The sequence below is a fragment of the Danio rerio genome, chromosome 20 (assembly GCF_052040795.2).
Source record: "Danio rerio strain M-AB ecotype USA chromosome 20, GRCz13ab, whole genome shotgun sequence".
NCBI lineage: Eukaryota > Metazoa > Chordata > Actinopteri > Cypriniformes > Danionidae > Danio > Danio rerio.
The window spans coordinates 50739358-50762708 of record NC_141040.1 but is presented as its reverse complement, the minus strand read 5'-3'; the positions used below and the strand labels follow the sequence as shown (position 1 = coordinate 50762708).

Below are 23351 nucleotides of genomic sequence, written 5' to 3'. Positions count from 1 at the left end.
ATTTAAACAATAAAATAATCAAAGGGGGGATAATAATTCTGACTTTAACTGTATGTATTATATTAAATAATTTTCCTTCGGCTTAGTCTCAATTTCAGGGCTCCCCACAGTGGAATGAACCGCCAACTATTCCAGCATATGTTATATGCAGCGAATGCCCTTCCAGCCACAACTCAGCACTGGGAAACACACCAAACACACACACACTCATGGACTACGGTCAATTTAGTTTATTCAATTCACCTATATTCTTCAAAGCCCGAACTCAAACCAGCAACAAGGTGACCACTGAGCTCTCTCTCTCTCTCTCTCTCTCTCTCTCTCTCTCTCTATATATATATATATATATATATATATATATATATATATATATATATATATATATATATATATATATATATATATATATATAGTTTTTTTAATCAATAAATAATCAACAATAAAAGTTTTATTTGAAAAATAGGCTTTATTTCTTTGTAACAAAAGTGGCCGCTCAACAGACACATTAGGAATATAAGTCACCCCATCATGTGATGGCGTAATAAAAAAACAGTCATATAGTAAACACAACGTATAATACAAATACACAACTGACTGCGTCAATCAACGCCAACTAATGTAAACGTCAGTGAACAGTTTCAGACCGACAGCGACATCTGGCGGCCGCTCGTGGAACAACACGCTTTATTTATCTCCACAAGCCAAAAACACTGCGAAAACATGCTCCGTCGCCGCCAGCTTAACTGCCGATTTCAGCGACGAGGTTTTGGTGTCGACACAAATCCGTTTTCAACTTCTTCATTGAGAATCTGGCAAGAAGGTTTTACCACCAGCTTAACGGCCGATTTCAGGGACGATCTTTTGGTAGACACACAAATCCGTTCCCTTCTTCTTCATTGAGAATCTAGCAAGAAAGTTTTAGCAGAAATCCCCGGTAGTGATTCAGTCTTCGCGGGGCTCCAGCGGGTGTTCGTCGCTCTTCACGCTGTCAGTGCGGACGATGCATGTGGGCCGGTGGAGGTTCAGCATCACGATCAGTTGCTGCCGCTCCGACTTCAGCTCCTCAATCTGAGACTTCAGATCCGAGTTCAACATCTCCAGCCGCTCGGACTCCTGCACAACACACAGAGAGAGAGACACTTCCGTTAATGATGCTGCTGACTCAATTGGGATGAATTTGTGATATTTTGAGACAATAAAAAAGAAGCATCAGTCAGGGTTTTATAATGAGACTGCGGGGCAATTCTAACACATCAAGAGCGGCACATTGGCGCAGCGGTTAGCACTGTGGCCACAAAGGATAAAGGTTGCTGGTTTGAGTCCCAGCTGGACCAGTTCGCATTTCTGTGTGGAGTTTGCATGTTCTCCCCACACTCCCCATGTTGGTTTGGGTTTCCTCCGGGTGCTCCGGTTTCCCCCACCGTCCAAACACATGCGCTATAGATGAATTGGGTAAACTAAATTGGCCGTAGTGAATGTAAGTGCGAATGGGTGTTTCCCGGTATTGGGTTGCAGCAGGAATGCATCCGCTGTGTAAAACATATGCCAGAATAGTTGGCGGTTCATTCTGCTGTGGCGACCCCTAATAAATAAGGGACTAAGCCAAAGGAAAATGTAATCAAAACTAATCATATTGACCATATTTGCTCTTGTAATTTAAAACTGAAAGCTGAAAATGCGTTTGTTTTGAGTTACATTGTCAGATTAAGTCTGTCTGAGGTGCTGTTTTATAAACATTTATTTAAAAATCATAAACATGTAATGAATAATAAGCTAATGAACACAATTAATACATCACATGGGAAATTTCATAAATAATATAAATTATTCTTGTTAACTTCCAGCCGAAACCGTATCCCATCTACAACAACCCTGTTATCAGACATGGTTAAACGAGTTGCTTTATGTCAATCAAATGGAACAACTATGCCTTGTAACTTCACTAAAAAAAGCTGAAACCACATCAGGACCTATCTTAAAACTCTTAGGAATCTTGCATTTTAAGTTTGTAAATCCGCATCTGTATTTCTAACCTATATAATCATGACATTGGCTTTGTAAAAATGTGAGTATTGTCATATACATACAGATGAAGTCAGAATTATTAGCCCCTGTTCATTTTTTTCCCCCAATTTCTGTTTAGCGGAGAGGAGATTTTTTTTCAACACATTTCTAAGCATGATAGTTTTAATAATTCATTTCTAATAACTGATTTATTTGATCTTTGTCATGATGACCGTGAATAATATTTTACTAGATATTTTTCAAGACACTTCTATACAGCTTAAAGTGACATAAAAACATAGAGAAAAAATTAGCTTAAATGGGGCTAATCATTTTGACCCCAAAATGGTGTTTTAAAATTTTAAAACTGCTTTTATTTTAGCAGAATTACAACAAATAAGACTTTCTCCAGAAGATAAAAATATTATCAGACATACTGTGGAAATTTCCTTGCTCTGTTAAACATAATTTGGGAAATATTTAAAAAAAAATAATAAATAAATAAAAATCAAAGGGGGCTAATAATTCTGACTTCAACTGCATATATATATATATATATATATATATATATATATATATATATATATATATATATATATATATATATATATATATATATATATATATATATATTGTTCTGTATTATTTTGTCTTCTTTTTATTGGTATTGTACTGTTTTGTTAATTATCTTATAAATGTTAAATGCAATATTATAAAAATACAATTTATCAGTATTTCCAAACATTCTCCAACTTATAATAAAAATTTCAAAATTTATAATTTCATAATTTTTTCAACTGATAATTTATTTTAAAATTCAATCTGATTCCTTTTTATTATTAAAATTGTATTTATTATTATTTAGTTTTATATTTAATTATATTATTTATATATTTTACTATTTGTACGTAATGATGGGAGTGACAATGGGATGTAAAATGTTTGCTGCGTTTACATAAATATATTAACCAATCTAATAGTAATATGCGAACTGAAAATACTATAAATACATTGGTAAACAATGTATAACATTCATTCATTCGTTTTCTTGTCGGCTTAGTCCCTTTATTAATCCGGGGTCGCCACAGAGGAATGAACCGACAACTTATCCAGCTAGTTTTTACGCAGCGGATGCCCTTCCAGCCGCAACCCATCTCTGGGGAACAGTGTATAACATTCAGAGATTTTAGTTGCACTAATTAAAATAATGAAATTTACTTTAATGTAATTTCTCAGTTAACAGCATTAAAAGTTCTGAGATGTAACAAACTGATGTTTAAAAATGTACATACTATATGATTGCTCAGTTAATAATAAAGAAATATAATAATGATGCATACCTTTTGCAGAAAGTCTGTCCTTTCCTTCTTTCTGTTTCGACAGCGAGCAGCTGCAACTTTATTCTTCTCTCGCCGTCTTTTCTTGCGCTCATCATCGTCATCATCCTGTTGGTCAGAAAAAAACCATGTTAAAGTCAGAGTGAACTGGAAGTTGCTGAGACTTTAATTTCAGTATGTTGATTATAGAACTATAATACACCTTAAGGGAATTTATGTACATCTACTTAAAATGGAATATAGAGTAGGGGGCGGGGCTTTCTTTCTTGCATCATTCCCTCCAATCAAACTAACTATAAGAGGGGTGTGGTTAAGATTATTGTGGCTAAAGCCGTCAAACTGACACCAACAGAATTGACCGACACTTCGAAAGCGAGAAAAATAATGGTTAAACTTTGATTGGAGATTACCAAAACAAATATTCAGCTCCAATAGATTAACTTGCACAAATTATTAGTTCACCTAAAACACAACGGGCGCTAGCGAAATAAACACTCTCAATTTTGATTTCACATAGACTTTAATACAACAAATCAAATCTAATTTTTTTTCTTATGAAAGAACAAAAACCAAACTTGATTGAGGCTAGTGAACTGAGGGTAAACAATTACCAGGGGTAAATTCTTAATTTATTAAATAAAATTTTAGAATAACTAGAAAATATTGCTTTACATTAAATAATACAGTACTTTTTTACGTTTTATAATTAACTTATAATTACAGTAAAAACAAAACAATCTCATTTATGTCAGTTACACTAGTTTTTGCCTTGATTTGCTATGCTGCTTACCTGGCATTTATAACCTGATAAATAATGAAATTATCTACATGGTTTTCAAATCTTTAATTATTTAACAATGATTAAAATAGACATAAGCAATACAACAACAAGTATCAACTCAACCAATATATTCTAATAAAAACTCATGAGCATAACGGTGGTGTCCAGCAGATGTCGCTCTACACCAGCAGATAAACAATACACTAAGCAACAGTTTCACTTCTTTCAAACTGTCTCATGTCTGTTGTGTAACTTAATAAACCGTTGGCGTTTTTACAATATGCAACATTTACAACCACATCGCCTTCATAAACTGACTTTAATACTGGTTAAATGTGATGTCGGGTCTCACCTCACTCTTAATGGCGTCAAACGGTCTTTTGGCGTGTCGGTTGAGCATTAACGGAGAAAGAACCGTCCCGAGACGGTAAAGTTCCGCCAGTTTGAGTTGCTCCGTCAGTGTGGTGGCGGGAAAACCGGCCAGAGGACCGACGCTGGGCAGAGAACCAGCTGTGACCAGCGGATCAGGGATTTGACCAGGCATCATTGCTGCTTTAGAGAGAGAAAGAGACAAGTGTGTAAGCATATTTGTTGACTGATTTGTAGTTGTAGACCAAAAATTATTCTTAGAATAAATTGATGGGGTAGCCTATCAAATGCTTGATTTAAAGGGGCAGTTCACCCAAAAATCTAAATTTACTCTATTTACTCACTCTCGTGTGGGTTTCAAAAGTTTACGAGATTCTGTTGAACACAAAAGAAGATGTTTTTAAGAATGCTGGGTAGAAACAAAGACTATGGAAGTCAATGGTTTCCAGCTTTCTTCACAACACCTCCCTCTGTGTTTAACAGACGAAAGTAAGTCTGAGAGTGACAAATGATGACAAATTTCATTTTTGGGGAAACTGATTCTTTTTTAATCCCATTGATTGTCACTTGTAACCATTGTGCATTTTTCAAGCTGTACTTACAATCCTTCCCCCCCCCCCCATTTGCTGCATTTGAGCACTGCAGGCCAAATTAATTACTACAATATAGTATAATTATGTGGATATGTTGGAAATTATTAGTACAAAAATAAAGTATAAATCGTTATATTTATTTTTGATCACTGACTACAAGACTAGTTTAAAAATAATCGATTTTATTGTTTATTCATTAAAAATTAGGACTGCACAATATATTGTTTCAGCATTGGAATCGCAAAGTGATCAAGGAATTGTACCATTTTTTAACCTAGATAAATTAATAAAGAATACTTTCATTAAATTGTTTACACAATGAAGACTATGCAGTATTATTTTAAATTTGATTACTCAATTACTGTATACTAAATACAGCTAGACTCATCATAAAAAAAATAAAATGCTGTTTTATTTAATTTGTATTTTTCGCTTTATTGGGTTTATCTACGCTTGTAGATTATATTTTATGCAGATGCACTCCCCTACAGAATGATCCCAACAAATCTTAAATTATATATTTCTCCAAATAGTAATTTAAGTCATCTGTTGAAATTGTATTCATAATCGCAATATAGACAGCAGAATTTTTAAAAAGTATCACAATGTTTTGATTTTTCTCAATATCATACAGCCAAAGTGCAAAATTTAATTTAAGAGATTAATTTAAAATCCTCAAAATTAATGGAATTAATCTAATGGGTTTAACTAATCATCAGGACTGATCCTCATAAAAGAAATACATCAGTGAAAGTGTATAAAAATGTAATAAAAATGAGGCTTTTAAAGTTTTTTGATAAACATTTTTGATACAGAAAGGTTAAACTTTACTTTGCCACAATTCTTCGAAGTATATCCATTTGTCAGCACATAAAGTCCTTTCTAATATAATAAAATGTTGTATGTTCACTTTTTTCTTTCATACATTTAAAAAAAACACAGGTCAGAATAAATGTTTAATTTTTATTATTAGTTATTATGAATGATAATGTTACATTATTTCACCCATCTTTCAACATTTAAAACATAAAAAGCAAACACTATGTGCACTTAGTGACCTGTATATGCAGTATTGTAAAATTAATTTGCGGAAAGACAAAATGGTATGTCTCATCTTTGGCACAGGTGCAGAAATATTCAATAAAAGATATTTATTTTGCAGAAATACAGAAAACGTATTTTTTACAGTGTAACTGACTATGCAATTAAGAATTACTTAAAGTTGAGCAAATATGGACTGTAAAGTCAACATGTTTGCTTTAATCACATGCGCACAGTGGAAAGCCACAGAGAATAATGAAGTTTCCATGAGAGGAACGCAAACACTGTAAATGTGCATGTAAATCTGCTTCTCAGAGAGTTATAGGGAAACTTCAAGATTCCCAAAAAGCAAAAACAACACCTACGCATGTTATAACGGAGCTTAAAACAGCTCTTGAATTGTCTGTAAAGGCCATTATGCTGGATTATGTAACAGTTAAGAATGCTTCTGTCCTGAAAAAAAACTCCTGCAGTCATTCACAGCAGCTTCTGGCTATTCATCGTAATTCTTCACAAAAACCACCCTGTGCAAGAACTACATATAGTTTCACTGATTTTGAGTTTTCAAACATCGAACTTTGAAAGCATGATTTGCTTTAGGCTTTTTTATTATTTTTTTTTATTTATTATTTTTTTGCAGCATTTTTACAGGGTTTTGGTGATGATGTTAAAAAGTACTAAAGGTAAAGAAAGATTTTACTTTAGCTTTAGATGTTTTTGTTTTGAATAGATTTGAATAGATATTATATGAATATAACTATATGAAAGTATACCATGTAAAATGTGTCATAAATATCTTTGAAGTGTTTTTAAAATACTGTTTTACTCTTTTTTACCTCAAAGTTGAACACTTAGTTCAGTCCTACTTGCTGTTTTTATTTTGTTATTATTGGCAATGTGAATCCTACTCGAAATGTAACTTGCTAATTATATTTTAGGTGCTAAACTTCTCAAATTAATAAACGCTTAGTTTTATGGTCCATTTTAGTCACTCTATATAGTCATTAAATAGTCTATTATAGACTTTAAAAAACACTTGACAGATTAGTGTATTTAGAGTATGTAATAAATACTATTCCCGTGTTTTTACCTCAAATTTGCAAATTTAGTTCAGTCCTACTTGCTGTTTTTATTTTGTAATTATTGGCAATGTGAATCCTACACCAAAAAAAAAAATACTTATTATATTTTAGGTGCTAAACTACTCAATATATTATTAAAATTTAGTTTTGTGGTACATTTTAGTCACCCTATATAGTCATTAAATAGTCTATTATAGACTTCAAACACATCTGTTGAATTTGTGTATATTTTGAGTTTGTTTTAAATATTATATCAGTCTTTCTTTACCTCAAAACTGAACATTTAGATCAGTCCTACTTGCTGTTTTTATTTTGTAATTAAATGCAATGTGAAACATACACCAAATGTAACATGCCAATTACATTTTAGGTGCTAAACTTTTCAATATATTATTAATACTTCGTTTTGTGGCACACTTTAGTCACTCTATAGTCATTAAATAGTCTATTATAGACTTCAAAGTTCAAACACATTTGTCAAAATTTTATGTTTGTTTTAAATACTATTTCAGTCTGTTTTTACCTCAAAACTGAACATTTAGTGCAGTTATTGCTGTTTTTAATTATTAAATATTGCCAATGTGAATACTACACCAAATGTTACATGCTAATTATATATTTTAGGTGCTAAATTATTAAATATATTAATGAACATTTAGTTTTGTAATAGTTGGGAATGAGAATCCCACACCAATGCTACTTATGTTAGGTGATAAACTACTCAAAATATTAATGAAAATTTAGTTTTTGCAGTAGACTTCAGTCATCCTATAGTCATTAAAATAAAAAATAGACTAAAAAAACATTTTTCAAATTTGTGTGCATTTTTAGTTTGTTTTATGCTTAAACTAAGTGTGTTTTTAATACTATCTCAGTCTTTTGCACTCAGTTCAGTGTTATTTGCAATTGTTTGTGAAATTTACAAACGATTTTTAATGAAAAACTGATTCAAACTAAACCCTGCACCAAATTATAGCCAATGCATTAGGTGCAATAACTTATTGGTATTTGTAAAAGTTTTCAGAAGTCTTGTATTTGTTTATTCTATCAATTTTAAAAGTGCATCTATAACATGTTAACAATGCATGGATAAAACATAAGCATATGAACATGTTGTTACATAATAGCTCTGGATGGAGCATGTGAAATATATCAAAACTATCAATCCCTCCACTATCCTGGTACCACATGCTAAACTTTCATGAATAACTTTAATAAACATTGCAACCCTCTTATAATGCCTTAACATACTACTATTTCCAATAATAACTTGCTATGCTATTCAAAGTCCTATTCAAGGTTGAAAATTTAAAGCGTACATAATGTACTTCAGAGGGCAGCAAATATCCAGCTATTTAAAAGAAAAACAAACACATTCTGGGCATCAATCGTGCATTATTATTTTCATATACTTCATATCTCCTCACTGTCAGTGTCCTTGTGTAAATCTAATACAAAGTGCAGCAGTTTATGTATCCACATTCGACCTTTAAACGAGCCCGACTGAATTCAACTCTCAAATGTGTTCAGCATTGAAATTACAGCATAAAATAAGCCCAAAAACACTTACTTGTTTTGTGCTGAGAGTTTGCGGCTGCTCGTCCGTTCAGCTTGGTTGTGCGTTTGTTCCCGTTGCATCAGCGCGTTTATGTACCTCCGAGCGCGCTGGAATGCGGAACTCTCCACCGAGTGACGGCAGCAGACGTTACAAAAATAAAAAGGAGCGCTAAGCCCCGCCCATAGCAACCGAACAACACACAACAGAGCAGCGCGGGACTCCCTGAGCGGGATATCCCATCAAAACACAAACACACGATTTTATCTGTTTACCTCATTAGTAAGCGAAGTTTCAGGAAACGTCGGGTTTCTGTTCGATAATCAGACAGACAACGAGTGGAATTAGACGGGCATCCCGAGACAGGTTAGATATGTTGATTCTAGTTAAGACTAATTTTATGAATATCTAGCCTTAAAAATATGCATTAAATACGTTTTATAATGGTTTGCTTCAGTTAACTGTTATGTTACATCAACGAAAGGAATTAGACGAACATCTTGAGGTTAGATCAGTGTTTCTCAAACTCTTTTCATCTAATACTACCTCAGAAAAAAATTGTCCCTCCAAGTACCACACATGACCAGTATTGAAATACAGTAGCGTAGTAAGCCTAATTAAGCAGCTACAACTCTGCATAGTATCTGCAGATTAATGAATATTATTAAGAATATTTATTATTATCAGCCCTTTTAAACCTTTTAAATAGTTTGTACATTAACACTGCTCTGCTTATATGTAAAAAACAAACAAACAAACTAAATGTCAATTATGTTTATGTCAATTATAATTATATTAATAATTATAGTATATCAATAAACAAACTACAGTGTTAAATTATAATGTGCTTTTTAAAGTTAATTAAAATGGTAGGCTACTGTTCTTAAAAAGTAAAAAAACTAATCTCAAGTACTTAAATGTAAAGTGTAATCTATAGTATCCTATTTATCAAAACCTGGAAATCTTTGTTGGACCTCTTAAATATAGGCTATATGTCATTATATTCATATTTGAACCATTTTTTGATACATTTTTAAATATATGTTGCATGTACATGACAGATTGGATTACTCTGCGTACTGCTAGAAGGCAGCCCGCGTACCACTAGTGGTACAGGTACCACAGTTTGAGAACCGGGGAAGATAAAATGTAACCTATATGTTAATTCCAGTTTCAATAAATTTTGCTTTATCTAGGCACAAAATATGGCTGAAATGTTTTATAAAGGTGTGTTTCAGTTATATTACGTCAATGAATGGAATTAGACAAACATATTGAGAGATGTTAGATACATTGGGAACACTTTACAATAAGGTTCATTAGTTAATGCATTTACTAACATGGACTAATCATGAACAACACATGTACAGCATTTATTAATCATAATTAAACATTTACTAATGCATTATTAACATCCAAGTCCATGCTTGTTAACATTAGTTAATGCACCATGAGTTAACATGAACTAACAATGAACAACTGTATTTTCATTAACTAACGTTAACTAACATGAACAAATACAGTAGTAGATGTATTGTTCATTATTTGTTCATGTTAGTAAATGCATTAATTAACATTAACTAACGAACCTTATTGTAAAGTGTGACCGATACATTAATATATGTTAATACTACACTGTAAAAGAAATCCGTAATTTTATGGTTTATTTCTGGCAGTTGGGATGCTGAAAAAAAGTAAAATAACGGTTGTTAATTACAGAAATTTACTGTAAAACAACGGAAATGACACAACTTTCTTTAAATTTCTGTAATTCAATCTCTGTTATCCTACAGTAAATTTCTGTAATTTAACGGTCGTTATTTTACAGGGTTTTCTTCCGGCACCCCAGAAAAAAAAAAACGTAAAATTATAAAACAAAAATTTTACAGTGTAGTTATTTTTATGATTAGTTTGGCTTAAAATATGTTTTATAAATGTTTGTTTCAGTTATGTTACATCAACGATTGGAATTAGATGGCCATATTGAGAGAGGTTGGAATTAGATGGCCATATTGAGAGATGATAGATAAACGTAGCCTATGTTAAATATATGTAATCTACACTGTAAAAAATCCTGGTTGCCTTAAATTTTTAGGCTGAATCAAATAAACCTTTAGTCCACTTAACTTATATTATGTTAAACTGATATAAAACAGCTTGTGTATCTTATAAAATTAAGTTAGACCGTGATTAACTTAGTTAAAAAGGTTACAATGAATTAAAAACATATGCTGTCATGACTAACTGTTCATATAAATTTTTACAGTGTAGGCACAAAATATGCATGAAATATGTTCTATAAAGGTGTTTCAGTTATGTTACATCAACGAATGGAATTAGACAAACATCTTGAGAGAGGTTAGATGATATGTTCATTCTAGTTTCAATCAATTACTCCAAAAATTACTTTCGCTGCATGTCCAAATTACTTATTTAAAACGAGTTGAAAACAATTATTTTGTAATTATTTTTTTTTTTTTGAAAGCTTAATTATTTTATGTTCAATCCACTTAAATCTGTAAAACTGATTAAGGTTACTTAATAGATTTGTGTTGGGACAACATGAAGTAATTGTGTGGAACCCAGCATTTATTACAGTGTATATGTGTAAAATTGAAAATAATCATAAAGTATTTGTTTTAAAAAGATGCATCTCATTTAAGCATTACTGCATTTGTTTCTGCTAACTATAGGTTAATTTCTTTTAAAAAATGGGTTGTCATAATCCAATGTTTGGGTTAATAAGTGTCATTTAAATGGGATTTTTTTTTTAAATTAACCTAACACTGGGTTTGTCCATATTTTTCAATTTTCAGAAAGTTAATTCTACTCATTTGAAAAGAGTTTTGAACTCTGTGGTGAAGGTAATGCATTAATTAAATACCTCATAACTTCAACTTAAATGGAGCAAGTTCACAGTACTCATATAGATTTTTTTTTTAACTCAAATGGTTTGTAGCAATCAGTTTCCTCTAACAGTTTGAGTTGTCTTAACTTATTGGGTTTTATAGTACTCAGCTGGTTTGAGTTCTCTTCATTTATTTGGTTTTACTGTGCTCAAATTGCTTCATTTACTCAAATAGCTTAAGTTTACAGTACTCATTAGGATTAGTTTTTGAACTTAAATAGTTTGTTGTAATCGGTTTCCTCAAATGGTTTGAGTTACCTTAACTTATTAGTTTTACAGTGTAACAACAAACCCAGCCATTTTAAACAGTTTAAGCAAATTAACACTGTATATTAACTTCAGTTTCAAAGCTTCTGGAAAATGTATATCAGCAAGTTAATTAGTTTGACTTTCAGACTGTATTCTTCATTAGATTTTTATTTAAACATCTAAATTAAATAATTTATCATTTGTTTATTTTTTTAAATACGATTTGATAAAACTTTTTGGTTGATTTTATGTAACTTTTTCATTTGTTCGTACATTTATTTTGACAGCATATATGCAATAAAAAATTAAATTTACAACTAATTAAAACACATACAGCACACAGGATAAATAAGTACACCCCTTTGAAACTGAATATTTGATCCGTAATATGTGTTGGTGCATTTTAACTATACTGCTTTATTAAACAGTTATATTTATTAAAATAAGAGTTTGGTCATTAAATGTCTTTAGAAATATAAAGATAATATACTTAAATTCAAATGAGGTATTGCAAAAATAAAAAATAAAAAATCACAATATACAGAATTTCAACAAATGTAATGTTTCTCTCATTTTTTCCTCTTTATTAATTTTCTTTAATATGTTTTAATAGTTGTGATTATTTTAAATTATTTTGTTAGATTAGCTCCAGTTTTGGCTTTGGCACTGACTAATCTAATGTATATGCACAAATATAATAATGTAAAGCAGCCTAGGATATGAATTTAAAAGTGTGATCTGTAAGGGGTGTACTCAAGTCTGAGAAATTATAGAATATAAAATGCCGTCCAAATCAGTCAAACAACTGGCATTTATTTCATAACATTTCACTTGGTGAAACTTACAATCTCAAGTTCACTAGCAGCCTTAAAAATGCGAGTTAACTCAACTTAACGATTCTTTCTTTTAACTTAAAATGTTGAGTTACACAATATATTTAACTAAAACATTTAAGGCAGCTGGTGAACTCGAGTTTGTAAGTTTAACCAAGTGAGATGTTTTAAGATGTAGAAACTTCTTAAAGCTTTAAAAAATAATATATATAGCGTTGAAAATAGATAAAATACTGACGGTTTGTGGTTATGAATGCAGGTGTGAAGTGCATCTGCGGTTTCTCTGCGAAAACACCTGAGGGTGACTCATGTGTGTGTTTTGGCTTTGCAACATGCATCAACTGAGCACAGATACAGACACCATTATATTATGTAATTTGCAATAATGCAATAACTTTCAGACATCTTTTGTTATAATTAAAAGTGTAAATATTATAGGGATTTAATAATGCAGATTACATAAATGTTGCTGTTCAGCACAAGTTGCTTTCGGTTGTTTAAAAAAGCTCAGTGAAATTTCAGCGAGGTGTTGGCAAACTCGTCAGAGCTGTACGTACGTTAATAACTGACTTTCTCACACCCCTATTTCAAAGGGATCGTTCACCCGAAAATGATAATGTGCTGATAATTTACTCACCCTCAGGACAAACAAGATGCTGACGACTTTTCCTTCAGTACATTATAAGATATTCAGCTGCAACTGTGGTCCTTGGGGATTAAAACACATTAAAATACACTGCAAAAAGTAACTTTAGAAGGATTTGAGTGAACATTAGTTTAAAAGTTAGTTGAGCACATTAGTTTAAAAAACTAAGTAGATATAACTTAGTAATACTTTGTTTAGGTAACTTGTTTACTTGTAATGGTTTATAGTAAGCAGCTTTGGGACAGTAATAATACAAAAGACATCTATACATTTTTAGGTTCATTCTCTTGCACAGTCCAAGAGATTAAAGGGATGCAAGTTCTGCCACCCTTTACTTATTCTAAATATATTTGAGTTTTGTTGAATACAAATGAAAATATACTGAGGGAATATTGGGGGAGGGGGTAGTGTAAATAATTGATTTCCAGTATTTTTTGTTCCTACTATGGCTGCTTTTTCCAGCATTATTCAGAATCAGAACAGAAGAAACAAATTCATAAAAGTTTAGAACCTGTTGAGTCACATTTTGAGTCAATTTACAGTTTACATCATACAATTTACTTTTGTTCCAGAACCTGGCGCATTTCCCCAGTTAGCACGGTTCGTAAATCCAGCAATTGTGCTCGGATGCTGTTTATATGTTAAGAAAATTGATCGAACAGCAGTCCTGGTTTATCTGTTATTTCTCTCTATAAAGTAAAGCATATAATGCATAATTGTAGCCAAGGCTCTGTATGAGAAAGTCTTACCTCTGATTTATATTTGGTGACGATGTCTGTGGGTGTCACCCTTTAAAATTAAAGCTCAGCTTTTCGCTAATACTGTCTTATTGCTCACTGTCATAAATTAAAATATGGACGCATGACAGCTGAGCGGGACTCTACAAAATAAACTGTGAAACTCTGACCAATGTGATGAGAGTTCACTTGCACGTTTCTTGTTTTGGCTCTTTTGGTCTATTTAGAAACTTTGCAGTGTGAAAGTGAACCGCACCAAGAACAAAGAGCAACATTGTAACTATTTTAATTCCTGTTTCGGGACAAAACAATCACCCTACAGGTGTGAAAGCAGCCTCAATGCACGGCAATCGCAATGCACAGAGCTTAGCCAGCTGCAAAGGTGAAATGGTGATGAGAACGCTGTTCTTCTTAATTTACAAGTGCTTTGCAACAGACCCAACAACCGCCATCTATCATGTGGAGTATGGACCTGCCTCAATTTTGCCTCCGAGCATTGGAAGTAAACCAATCTCATAGAATTTAACTAATTGTATGCGGGTTTTTCCACAGCTAAATGTTAAACTATTTTCACAAAGCTTCTAACTGATAGTATTTTAACAGATTTAGACTGATTCTGAGGAATCTAACAGCACAAATAAAAATCACCAAAAAGTTAAATAAAAAAAAAAGGTTCCAAACATTCCTTCATTTATTTTCCTTCGGCTTAGTCTCTTATTTATCAGAAGTGGCTACAGCGGAATGAACCGCCAACTTTTCTAGCAAATGTTTTATGCAGTGGATGCCCTTCCAGCCACAACCCAGTACTGGGAAACACCCATACACTCTCATATTCACACACACGCTCAAACACGAAGACCGATTTAGTTTATTTAGTTCACTTACATCGCATGACTGTGGGGGGAAAAGGGACTTGAACCAGTGACCTTCTTGTTGTGAGGCAACAGTGCCAACCACTGTATATGACCTCAGATATAAAACACAGTTTGTATGATTGTCTACAGGTAGACACTTAGTTCCAATAAATCATGGAAAAGTGTTTTATATGTCCAAAACAAATACAGCTTTTGGTATCTGCTATTAACACTCGATTCACACGGGGCTTCAGCGTCAACGCTTGACAGAGGATGTGTCTGAAGTTGGGGCTGACGCGATCGTCATAGCAGTGTCAGCCAATGAAATTAGTCAGCAGTCAGCTACTGTCTGAGCTAGTGTGTTTGCATACAGTGATCTGATTGGCTGACGTTTCAGATGGCGCTTGAAAAGTTGAGAATTTCCCAACTAAAGCAGCGCCGACGGACCCACAATTCAGTTCGGCAAAGCGTGACGTCATCCATTCAAAGTGAATGGGAAGCGTTGACGCTGACGCCCCATGTGAATGAGCCGTAATGCCAAGAAACATGCTGGCTTCCACACAATCATGTTGTCCAAACACAAATCAATCAAGTTAATTGTTTGTACAAGTTTAAGTGGATTGAACATAAAACATTTAAGTTGTGCCCAAAAAGGTATGTAGAACAAGCAGCATTTGAGTGAAAACACATTTGAGCTTTATAACAGAAAACACCACCAGACCGAGACACTTCACCTCCTTCACCTTTACTGGCCTCTGCACACACTTTCATTCAGGTTGACAATGAACATAATGTTTCTCATTGCACTGAAATATATGTTTGCTCTCATCTTTGAAGTGATCTCTGGCCCAGTTTTATGTCCACAAAACATGCTCCTCAGCAAATGTTAGTCTGGCCTTTTGATTCTTTGTTTTGAAAAAATGAATAGTTCACACAGGCAGAAACATTCCCTAATTTCCCCCAGAGAAGCAGCATTCACACATCCATTCCAAAATACTGGTAAATTCTGACATGACCTCTAAAGGCCTGTACTGGTATTTGTAAAAACACCTAAACAGTTATTACTCACTTCACAGTAAAAATAATAAGTAAACCAGTTGCCTTAAAAGTGAAAAGCTGACTTAAAAAAGTTAGTAAACCTGTTAAGTTATCTTAATTTATTCATTATAATTATAGACATATGTGCATTTATACTTTTAATTTTACATTAAGATTATAAGTAAATACACTGTATTTTTAATTAAGGCAAAAGGTTTCACTCACTTTTTCTATTACTGAGAGAAAACTACTTTAGAATGTAACTCATTCAACATACACAACAAAAACTGCTATTTTAATCCTGTTCAGAGAACTTATAAAATAGTTTGTAAACATATTAAACAGGAATAAGCATGAACCTTGAAATTTAGAATATTGAATATTGTTTTTTTTTGCTTTCCACTTTACATTTATCTGCCACTTTATTACTATTACCGGGTTGGATCCCCTCTTGCCTTCAGAACCGCCTTTATCCTTCGTGGCATAGATTTAACAAGGTACTATAAATATTTATTTGATTTTGCTCCATATTGACATGATACCATCACGCAGTTGCTGCAGATTTGTCGGCTGCACATCCATGATGCGAATCTCCCGTTCCACCACATCCCAAAGGGGCTCTATTGGATTGAGATCTGGTGATCATTGTCATGTTCAAGAAACCAGACTGAGATGATTCACGCTTTGTGACATGGCACATTATCCTGCTGGAAGTAGCCATCAGAAGATGGGTACACTGTGGTCATTAGGGATGGACATAGTCAACAACAATACACAAACCCTACAGCCTGTCTGGCATTACCAAACTATGCCACATTCAATGTCACTTAAATCACCTTCTCCATTCTGATGATCAGTTTGAACTGCAGCAAATTGTCTTGACCGTCTCTACATGCCTAAATCCATTGAGGTGCTGCCATGTGATTGGCTGATTAGAAATTTGCTTTAGAGAGCAGTTGGACAGGTGTACCTAATAAAGTGGCCGGTGAGTATGTTTGTGCGCGAGTATTGTTAATGGGAAAACAAATCTGCATAACAATTATTTTAATTGTTAACGTTTTGAGTTCACACTTGAAAATGATAAATGCATAAGACATACAGTGTCGATAATTCAGGTATAGATGAACAAAAATAATACAGTGTCTACAAAACCACACAAAAAGTCTTAAGTTGTACAGGTATGTTTGCAGGAATGGCCAACAACACAATTTTTTTGAGTCAAAATTGTCACTTTTATTGCTACGTATTGCTAAAAACTAAATCTTTCCTCACTGCTTTGATTTATTTGAACCATCAGACTCCAGATTTTTAATGGTTGATATTGCCCTATCCTAACAAACCATAAAAAAAGCTTAAATTCATAAATCACCCTCATGACTTGTTTTGTGGTCCATGGTCACCATAATGCAATTAAATAAACAGTCCAGGGCTTAAGAAGGAAATCTTAAAATACTCTTTGGAAAATTTAGAATAATATAATATTTGGATTCTATGGCATTGCTGCAAACAAACAAACAAAAAATAAACGTTTGGAATATTTATAGTGCATATTTATTCCACCAATAACCCAAATCCTGGATAATCTGGCATCCACTGAAATGCACAGACAAACCGCAGACACAATCACCTCTGTGTCTCACCTCTTACACACAGACACACACACTTCCTCTTCCACATTTACTGTCCGCCAGCAACACCGCATCATCAGGGGAGTCATCAGGATTCAGCACAGACCTGGACAATTAAACATCATACATGGCAACATCAGTGCGTGGCTATTTTTAAAGATGTGCAGCACAAAAGAAGAAGCTTTCTAAAAGCAAAAATGACTTATTAATAATGAACTCGTTCCTCCTTCAATGGCAGAACGTTCACATTCAAAATCCTGAACCCAACACTTCCGCATTCCAGAAAAATATTAATAAACTCAAGATAATGATACACGTTTCTTCTTTACCAACCAGACATTGTTCCAAACAAAAACCCATTTCCCATTCTGGAAATATGATGCATCCGGAAAGGAAAATGCACAATGAACATGAAGGAATTATGATTTATTTATGCACTATTTAGACACTTTAGCAGGACTGATGCTGCAGTAGAAGTTTTAAACCTTGTGTTGGGGATGTTTTCATCCACTCTGAAGTGATTTTGAGTATTAATTTGGCCACAACTTTCACTGTGTTTAAGCATTTTGGGAAAATGCTTTAAACAAAATACAATACACCTTTGTGCAATACACCCTGGGCAAATTGACTACCTTTTCATTATGTTCGGGGCTGTTTTTGCCCCATTGACTTTCATTATAATCACATATTTGATTGCAAAGCCATGACACCATATAATACTGTATTTATGATTGTTGGTGGTTTTTCCTGTTGGCAAGAGGTACACTACCTGACAAAAGTCTTGTTGCCTATTCAAGTTAAGAACAACAAATAATAACTTGCCATCTAGTTGATCATCTGGTATCAGAAGTGGCTTATATCAAAAGTCAATGTCGTCTAAATTGTGCTTATTTTACCAAAATAAAATATGATCATGCCTTGATTTTTACTGATTTAATTAGGACAGTAAGGGCTGACTTTTCATAGACAAAAGTCTTGTCACTTAACAGAAATAATGTCTAGTATAGAATATAAAGTCATGCTGCAGTGAAGAAAGAATGAATATTGTGTGACTCCCATGAGCTTGGAGGACTGCATCCATACATCTCTGCAATGACTCAAATCACTGATTAATAAAGTCATCTGGAATGGCAAAGAAAGCGTTCTTGCAGGACTCCCAGAGTTCATCAAGATACTTTGAATTCATCTTCAATGACGCCTCCATCTTACCCCAGACATGCTCAATAATGTTCATCTCTGGTGACTGGAATGGCCAATCCTGGAGCACTTTGACCTTCTTTGCTTTCAGGAACTTTGATGTGGAGGCTGAAGTATGAGAAGGAGCGCTATCCTGCTGAAGAATTTCCCCTCTCCTGTGGTTTATAATGTAATGAGCAGCACAAATGTCTTGATACCTCAGGCTGTTGATGTTGCCATCCACTCTGCAGATCTCTTGCACGCCCCCATACAGAATGTAACCCCAAACCATGAATTTTCCAAACCAAACTTGACTGATTTCTGTGAGAATCTTGGGGTTCCAGTAGGTCTTCTGCAGTATTTGTGATGGTTGGGATGCAGTTCAACAGATGATCCATCAGAAAAATCGACCTTCTGACACTTTTCTAAATGATCAACTAGAAGTCGAGTTATTATTTGTTGCTCTTACAGCTGGCATAGACGACAAGACTTTTGTCAAGTAGTGTACGATGTGTATTTATTACTGTTTATCATCGGATGCAGTGCTAAAAAAAAAAAGCTTAGGTTCTGGCTTTGGAGATATATGGAGGATAGTGTGTGTGTGTGTGTGTGTGTGTGTGTGTGTGTGTGTGTGTGTGTGTGTGTGTGTGTGTGTGTGTGTGTGTGTGTAAAAAAGACGTTTGTGCACTTACCTTGATACGTCTGTAAAAAATCTAAATAAGCAGCTCAGTTCTCAGAACACAGAAAACATAGTAAGTGTATTTATGCGCACACAAACACACACTAAAATTCGCTGTTTTACTTAAAAGAACTCAATTTAAAAGCCAGAAACAGTTTTGCAAAGGCCTATCTAAACGTTTAATGCTGCCAACTGATGATCAACAGTAAAAATGACAAATTTACCCTCTGCCCAACAAAGAAGCATGTATAATGAAGTATGTATAATTATATGCTGTCAAGGCTTTGCAATCAAAAATGTGGTTATAATGGAAGTCAGTGGGGCACTAACGCAATGAAAGGGTAGTCAATTTGAACAATACATAAAGTTAATGGATACAAATGTATATACTATTGAAAAGTATTTTAGTTTAAAGGTGGGTTCATGATGTCTTTGTTGTATTTGTCTGCATTAAAGAAATGGAAACTTTATTTAATCGACGCTATAGGACGATAAGAATCAATGGCTTCTGGATTTAAATAGTCAGGTTCAACACCAGACATCCGGAAGCCTATACAGACATCACTATATGCTAAATAAAAAAAAACTGCAACCTGAATCATGGCAAAAAGAGGATGTCCTGGGCAGAACTTTACTTGGGCCGGCTGAATCATCAGCGCTGGCACATGCTGACTAATCAAAAAAGATGAACCTGAACAGACGGACTATACACATACACTGTCTGTCTATCAGGATACTCATTTTATTTCCCCTTTTACCACTGTGCATTTAACAAAGTGCGCTAAAGAAAAGGTTGATATTGTGTGTGTGTGTGTGCCAAGACACTGATATTGAGGCGCTTACGAAGGAAAAAACACAATTCACTTGCAGCAAAAGATTTCATTCTGCTCAAATTAGATTTTATTACTATTTTTTAATCTTTGCATACGAGCGATTATAGAAAAGGATGAGGGAAATTGTTGATGATTATATGAGAACAGTAAAAGAGTTCAGTTTGGTGGATATATTGACAAATAAGTCATTATTGCAGGATCCTAAAACTTTGTTTATTTGCCATTGGCTGGATTCTGAATTTGTAAATTAAAATCGCAACATCCAATGTTGGTAATCGGTATTAAATGATTGGGATTCAGTGCTTTTATATAAATAAAAAGCATATAAAAGTGAGACTGAAATGAAGTAATAAGATAACTATAGTCATTGTATTTGCACAGTTGATTGATTACATAAAGAACTGCATTTATTTTTGAATGAAAAAAATGTTTAAATATGCATGCATTAATAATAATAATTTGCATGCATTCCTAGCAAAAAGTATTGAACGAAATGAAATAAAATTCTTGTTTCATTTCCTAGGCTTTTACAAAGTTTATTTTAGCAATCTCTTTTTATTATTCTATTTTATTCTCTTTGATGGCCAAATAAATAAATATACATTTCTGTAGAATAAAATGTTGCATATAATCATCCAAATTATGTATTAACAAATTATTGTTTAACCCTTGTGCACTGTTCAAAGTCACTACACTTTTGTTATGTTAGGGATGAAAGCATCCACTGAACTGCAGTAAAATGCATCAGATTTTAAAATTCATAATTTTTTTTTTGCATAATTCTGTTAATCAACCTCAGTCCTGATCAAACAGACTAAACTGTTTTGAAAATTACAGGATTTTAACTCTGTTATTGCCAAATTCATAAATGATGCACTGTTTCCGGTTAAAAAAACAAACACAAAATGGGTTTTTTTCAATATAAAGAGTAATTGTGGACTGTATTTTTTTTTTATTTTATCACAGTCTTGGACATGTGAACGATTAGTAACAACATTGGCTGACACATGATTAGATTTTCATTTTTTCTCTCTAATTTACTGTTGGTGGCTGTTTTTGCCTCATTGACTTCCATTATAACCACATTTGGTGGTGCATAAATGCACAGTCTTTGTTTTTATTTACCCCATGTAGTTCTTTGAGGTGAGATGCATATTTTGATTTTCTCAGACACATCAAAGTAAGTGCGTAAAGGTCACTCTCACACACTCGCAGACACACACTTTAATTTGCTGTTATACTCCGTATAAAATCCGAAAACTATGGTTTCTAAAACCCTATCTAAAGGTTTAACGCTGCCAACTGAGGATCAAAAGTAAAAATTACTTATTTAACCACAAACAATCAGAAATGCAGGATTATATGGTGTCATGTTTTTGTTATAATGGATGTCAATGGGGGAAAAACAGTCACCAACAGTAAACTAGGGAAAAATAAAAATCAATCAAAGACAATGCTGTTACTAATCGTTCACATGTCCGAGACTCTGATAAAAGGTTAAAAATCCAGTCAACAATTACTTCTTATATTGAAAATGCGTCATTTTGTGTGTGTGTGTGTGTTTTTTTCAGCAAATCAGTGACATCGTTTGTGAACTTGTCGAATAAAGAGTTAAAATCCTGAAATTTTCTAAATAATTTAGTTTTGTTTAGGACTGAGGTTGACAGATTCCAAAAATTTCAAATAAATATTTATCTGATGCATTTTCACAGCAGTTTAATTCAGTGGATGTTTTCATCCCTAACATAACAAAAGGGTAGTCAATTTGCTCAGAGTGTATTGGTGAGGTTTTTTTTTTTTATTATTCAAATCTATTTTTCAAAATGTCTAAATAAAATGTCACCAAAAAATTGATTCCATTTGCTGAAACAGAGAAAGCTCATGGGCAAATTAAGACACAAAATCACCCCAGAGTGGATGAAAACATCCCCAACAGCACATAAGGGATAAAAAAGTATAGGAATCAAACTGTTTGTTGTTAGTGCTTCTGAAATGGAGATTTATGGCTCAGTGCCGCATAAGAAAGTGTTTTACCTTAACTGCTGTTTATTAAAATACTAAAAAAGAAAAAGTGATCAAGCTAGATTTTATTGTAATTTACACAACTCAAAATACCTGATCATTGTAGCAATTAGGATAGCATAGAGCAAATACAAAGATTTTTAAAAGGAAATTAATTAAATTTATATATATATATATATATATATATATATATATATATATATATATATATATATATATAATAAATGCATTGTGTCTGTGTGTGTTCTGAACATTTAACCAAATAAAATAAGATATGACTAGCCTATTATACTGACTTCTAGGTCACCAAATATTACAGAAACCGAATATTATATTTGTTAACTATAATAGTTATTAGTGCAACTTTTCCAAACACATTGTGCTTATAATAGCTAAAAAAGCAAATAGTATACTGGAATTTTACGAAATAAAGCGTTTTCGTGAGCTTTTAAGGATGCTACATCAGCTAAATAAACACAAACGACAAGTAGTTTTAGGTTTTAGACCAGACTGCGAGGTGTTTAGCAGTGATTCAGTGTGATTGTGTGCACGAGGACTTTAGCCAAACAATTCAGCCATATTATTAAAAACCGCGTGGCCATTTTATAAAACAGACTGTCCTTTGTTATATATGAACGCTTTAAATGTGCGCTGGGTATGTACATAAATTTCTGCAGAAGGTTTGGGAGCACAAAGCAATTCCCGTAACCTACCGAGAGCTCCTCTCCGCTCCTCTCGACTGATCTTCCGGGAAAACTGCAGTTCAGCTGAAACACGACTCTGCTGTTCCCATAGAGACACAACAGCACGTTCCCCAAGATCACCATATATGGAGACGGAAGTGCAAGCGAACGACAGGGAAAAAAAATGTGTGGCGCGCAAATACGCACTGACGTCAGGCGCTGTACGTTTCTGCGTACTGAGAACGTTCCGATCATGACAGCAGCCTCGGTATCATCGAATCTATGTGGGTGAAAACACAGAAA

General features: G+C 33.4%; 3 protein-coding genes across 14 annotated transcripts in view; all 3 read right to left on the bottom strand.

Annotated features, from left to right (window-relative positions):
• The window catches only part of batf (basic leucine zipper ATF-like transcription factor), a 79239-nt gene extending 56073 nt beyond the window's left edge, over positions 1 to 23166 (bottom strand). For 9 of the 10 annotated variants that reach the window (XR_015517829.1, XR_015517826.1, XR_015517827.1 and 6 more), the window contains exons 1-2: positions 23079 to 23166; positions 17668 to 17761 (exon numbers count right to left, since the gene is read on the bottom strand). The gene's annotated coding sequence lies outside the window, so the exon portion shown is untranslated. 10 annotated transcript variants of the gene reach the window in all.
• flvcr2b (FLVCR choline and putative heme transporter 2b) overlaps positions 1 to 23351 on the bottom strand; it is a 343389-nt gene that overhangs the window by 71055 nt on the left and 248983 nt on the right. The window lies entirely within an intron of this gene.
• jdp2b (Jun dimerization protein 2b) lies at positions 447 to 8897 on the bottom strand. Of its 3 annotated transcripts, none has more exons than XM_087296596.1 (4): positions 7506 to 8828; positions 4475 to 7248; positions 3345 to 3449; positions 447 to 1113 (listed from the first exon to the last, which is right to left on the bottom strand). In XM_087296596.1, the coding sequence occupies exons 2-4, from the start codon at positions 4706 to 4708 to the stop codon at positions 943 to 945; spliced, it is 510 nt and encodes a 169-aa protein (XP_087152722.1). In that variant the 5' UTR covers positions 4709 to 7248; positions 7506 to 8828; the 3' UTR covers positions 447 to 942.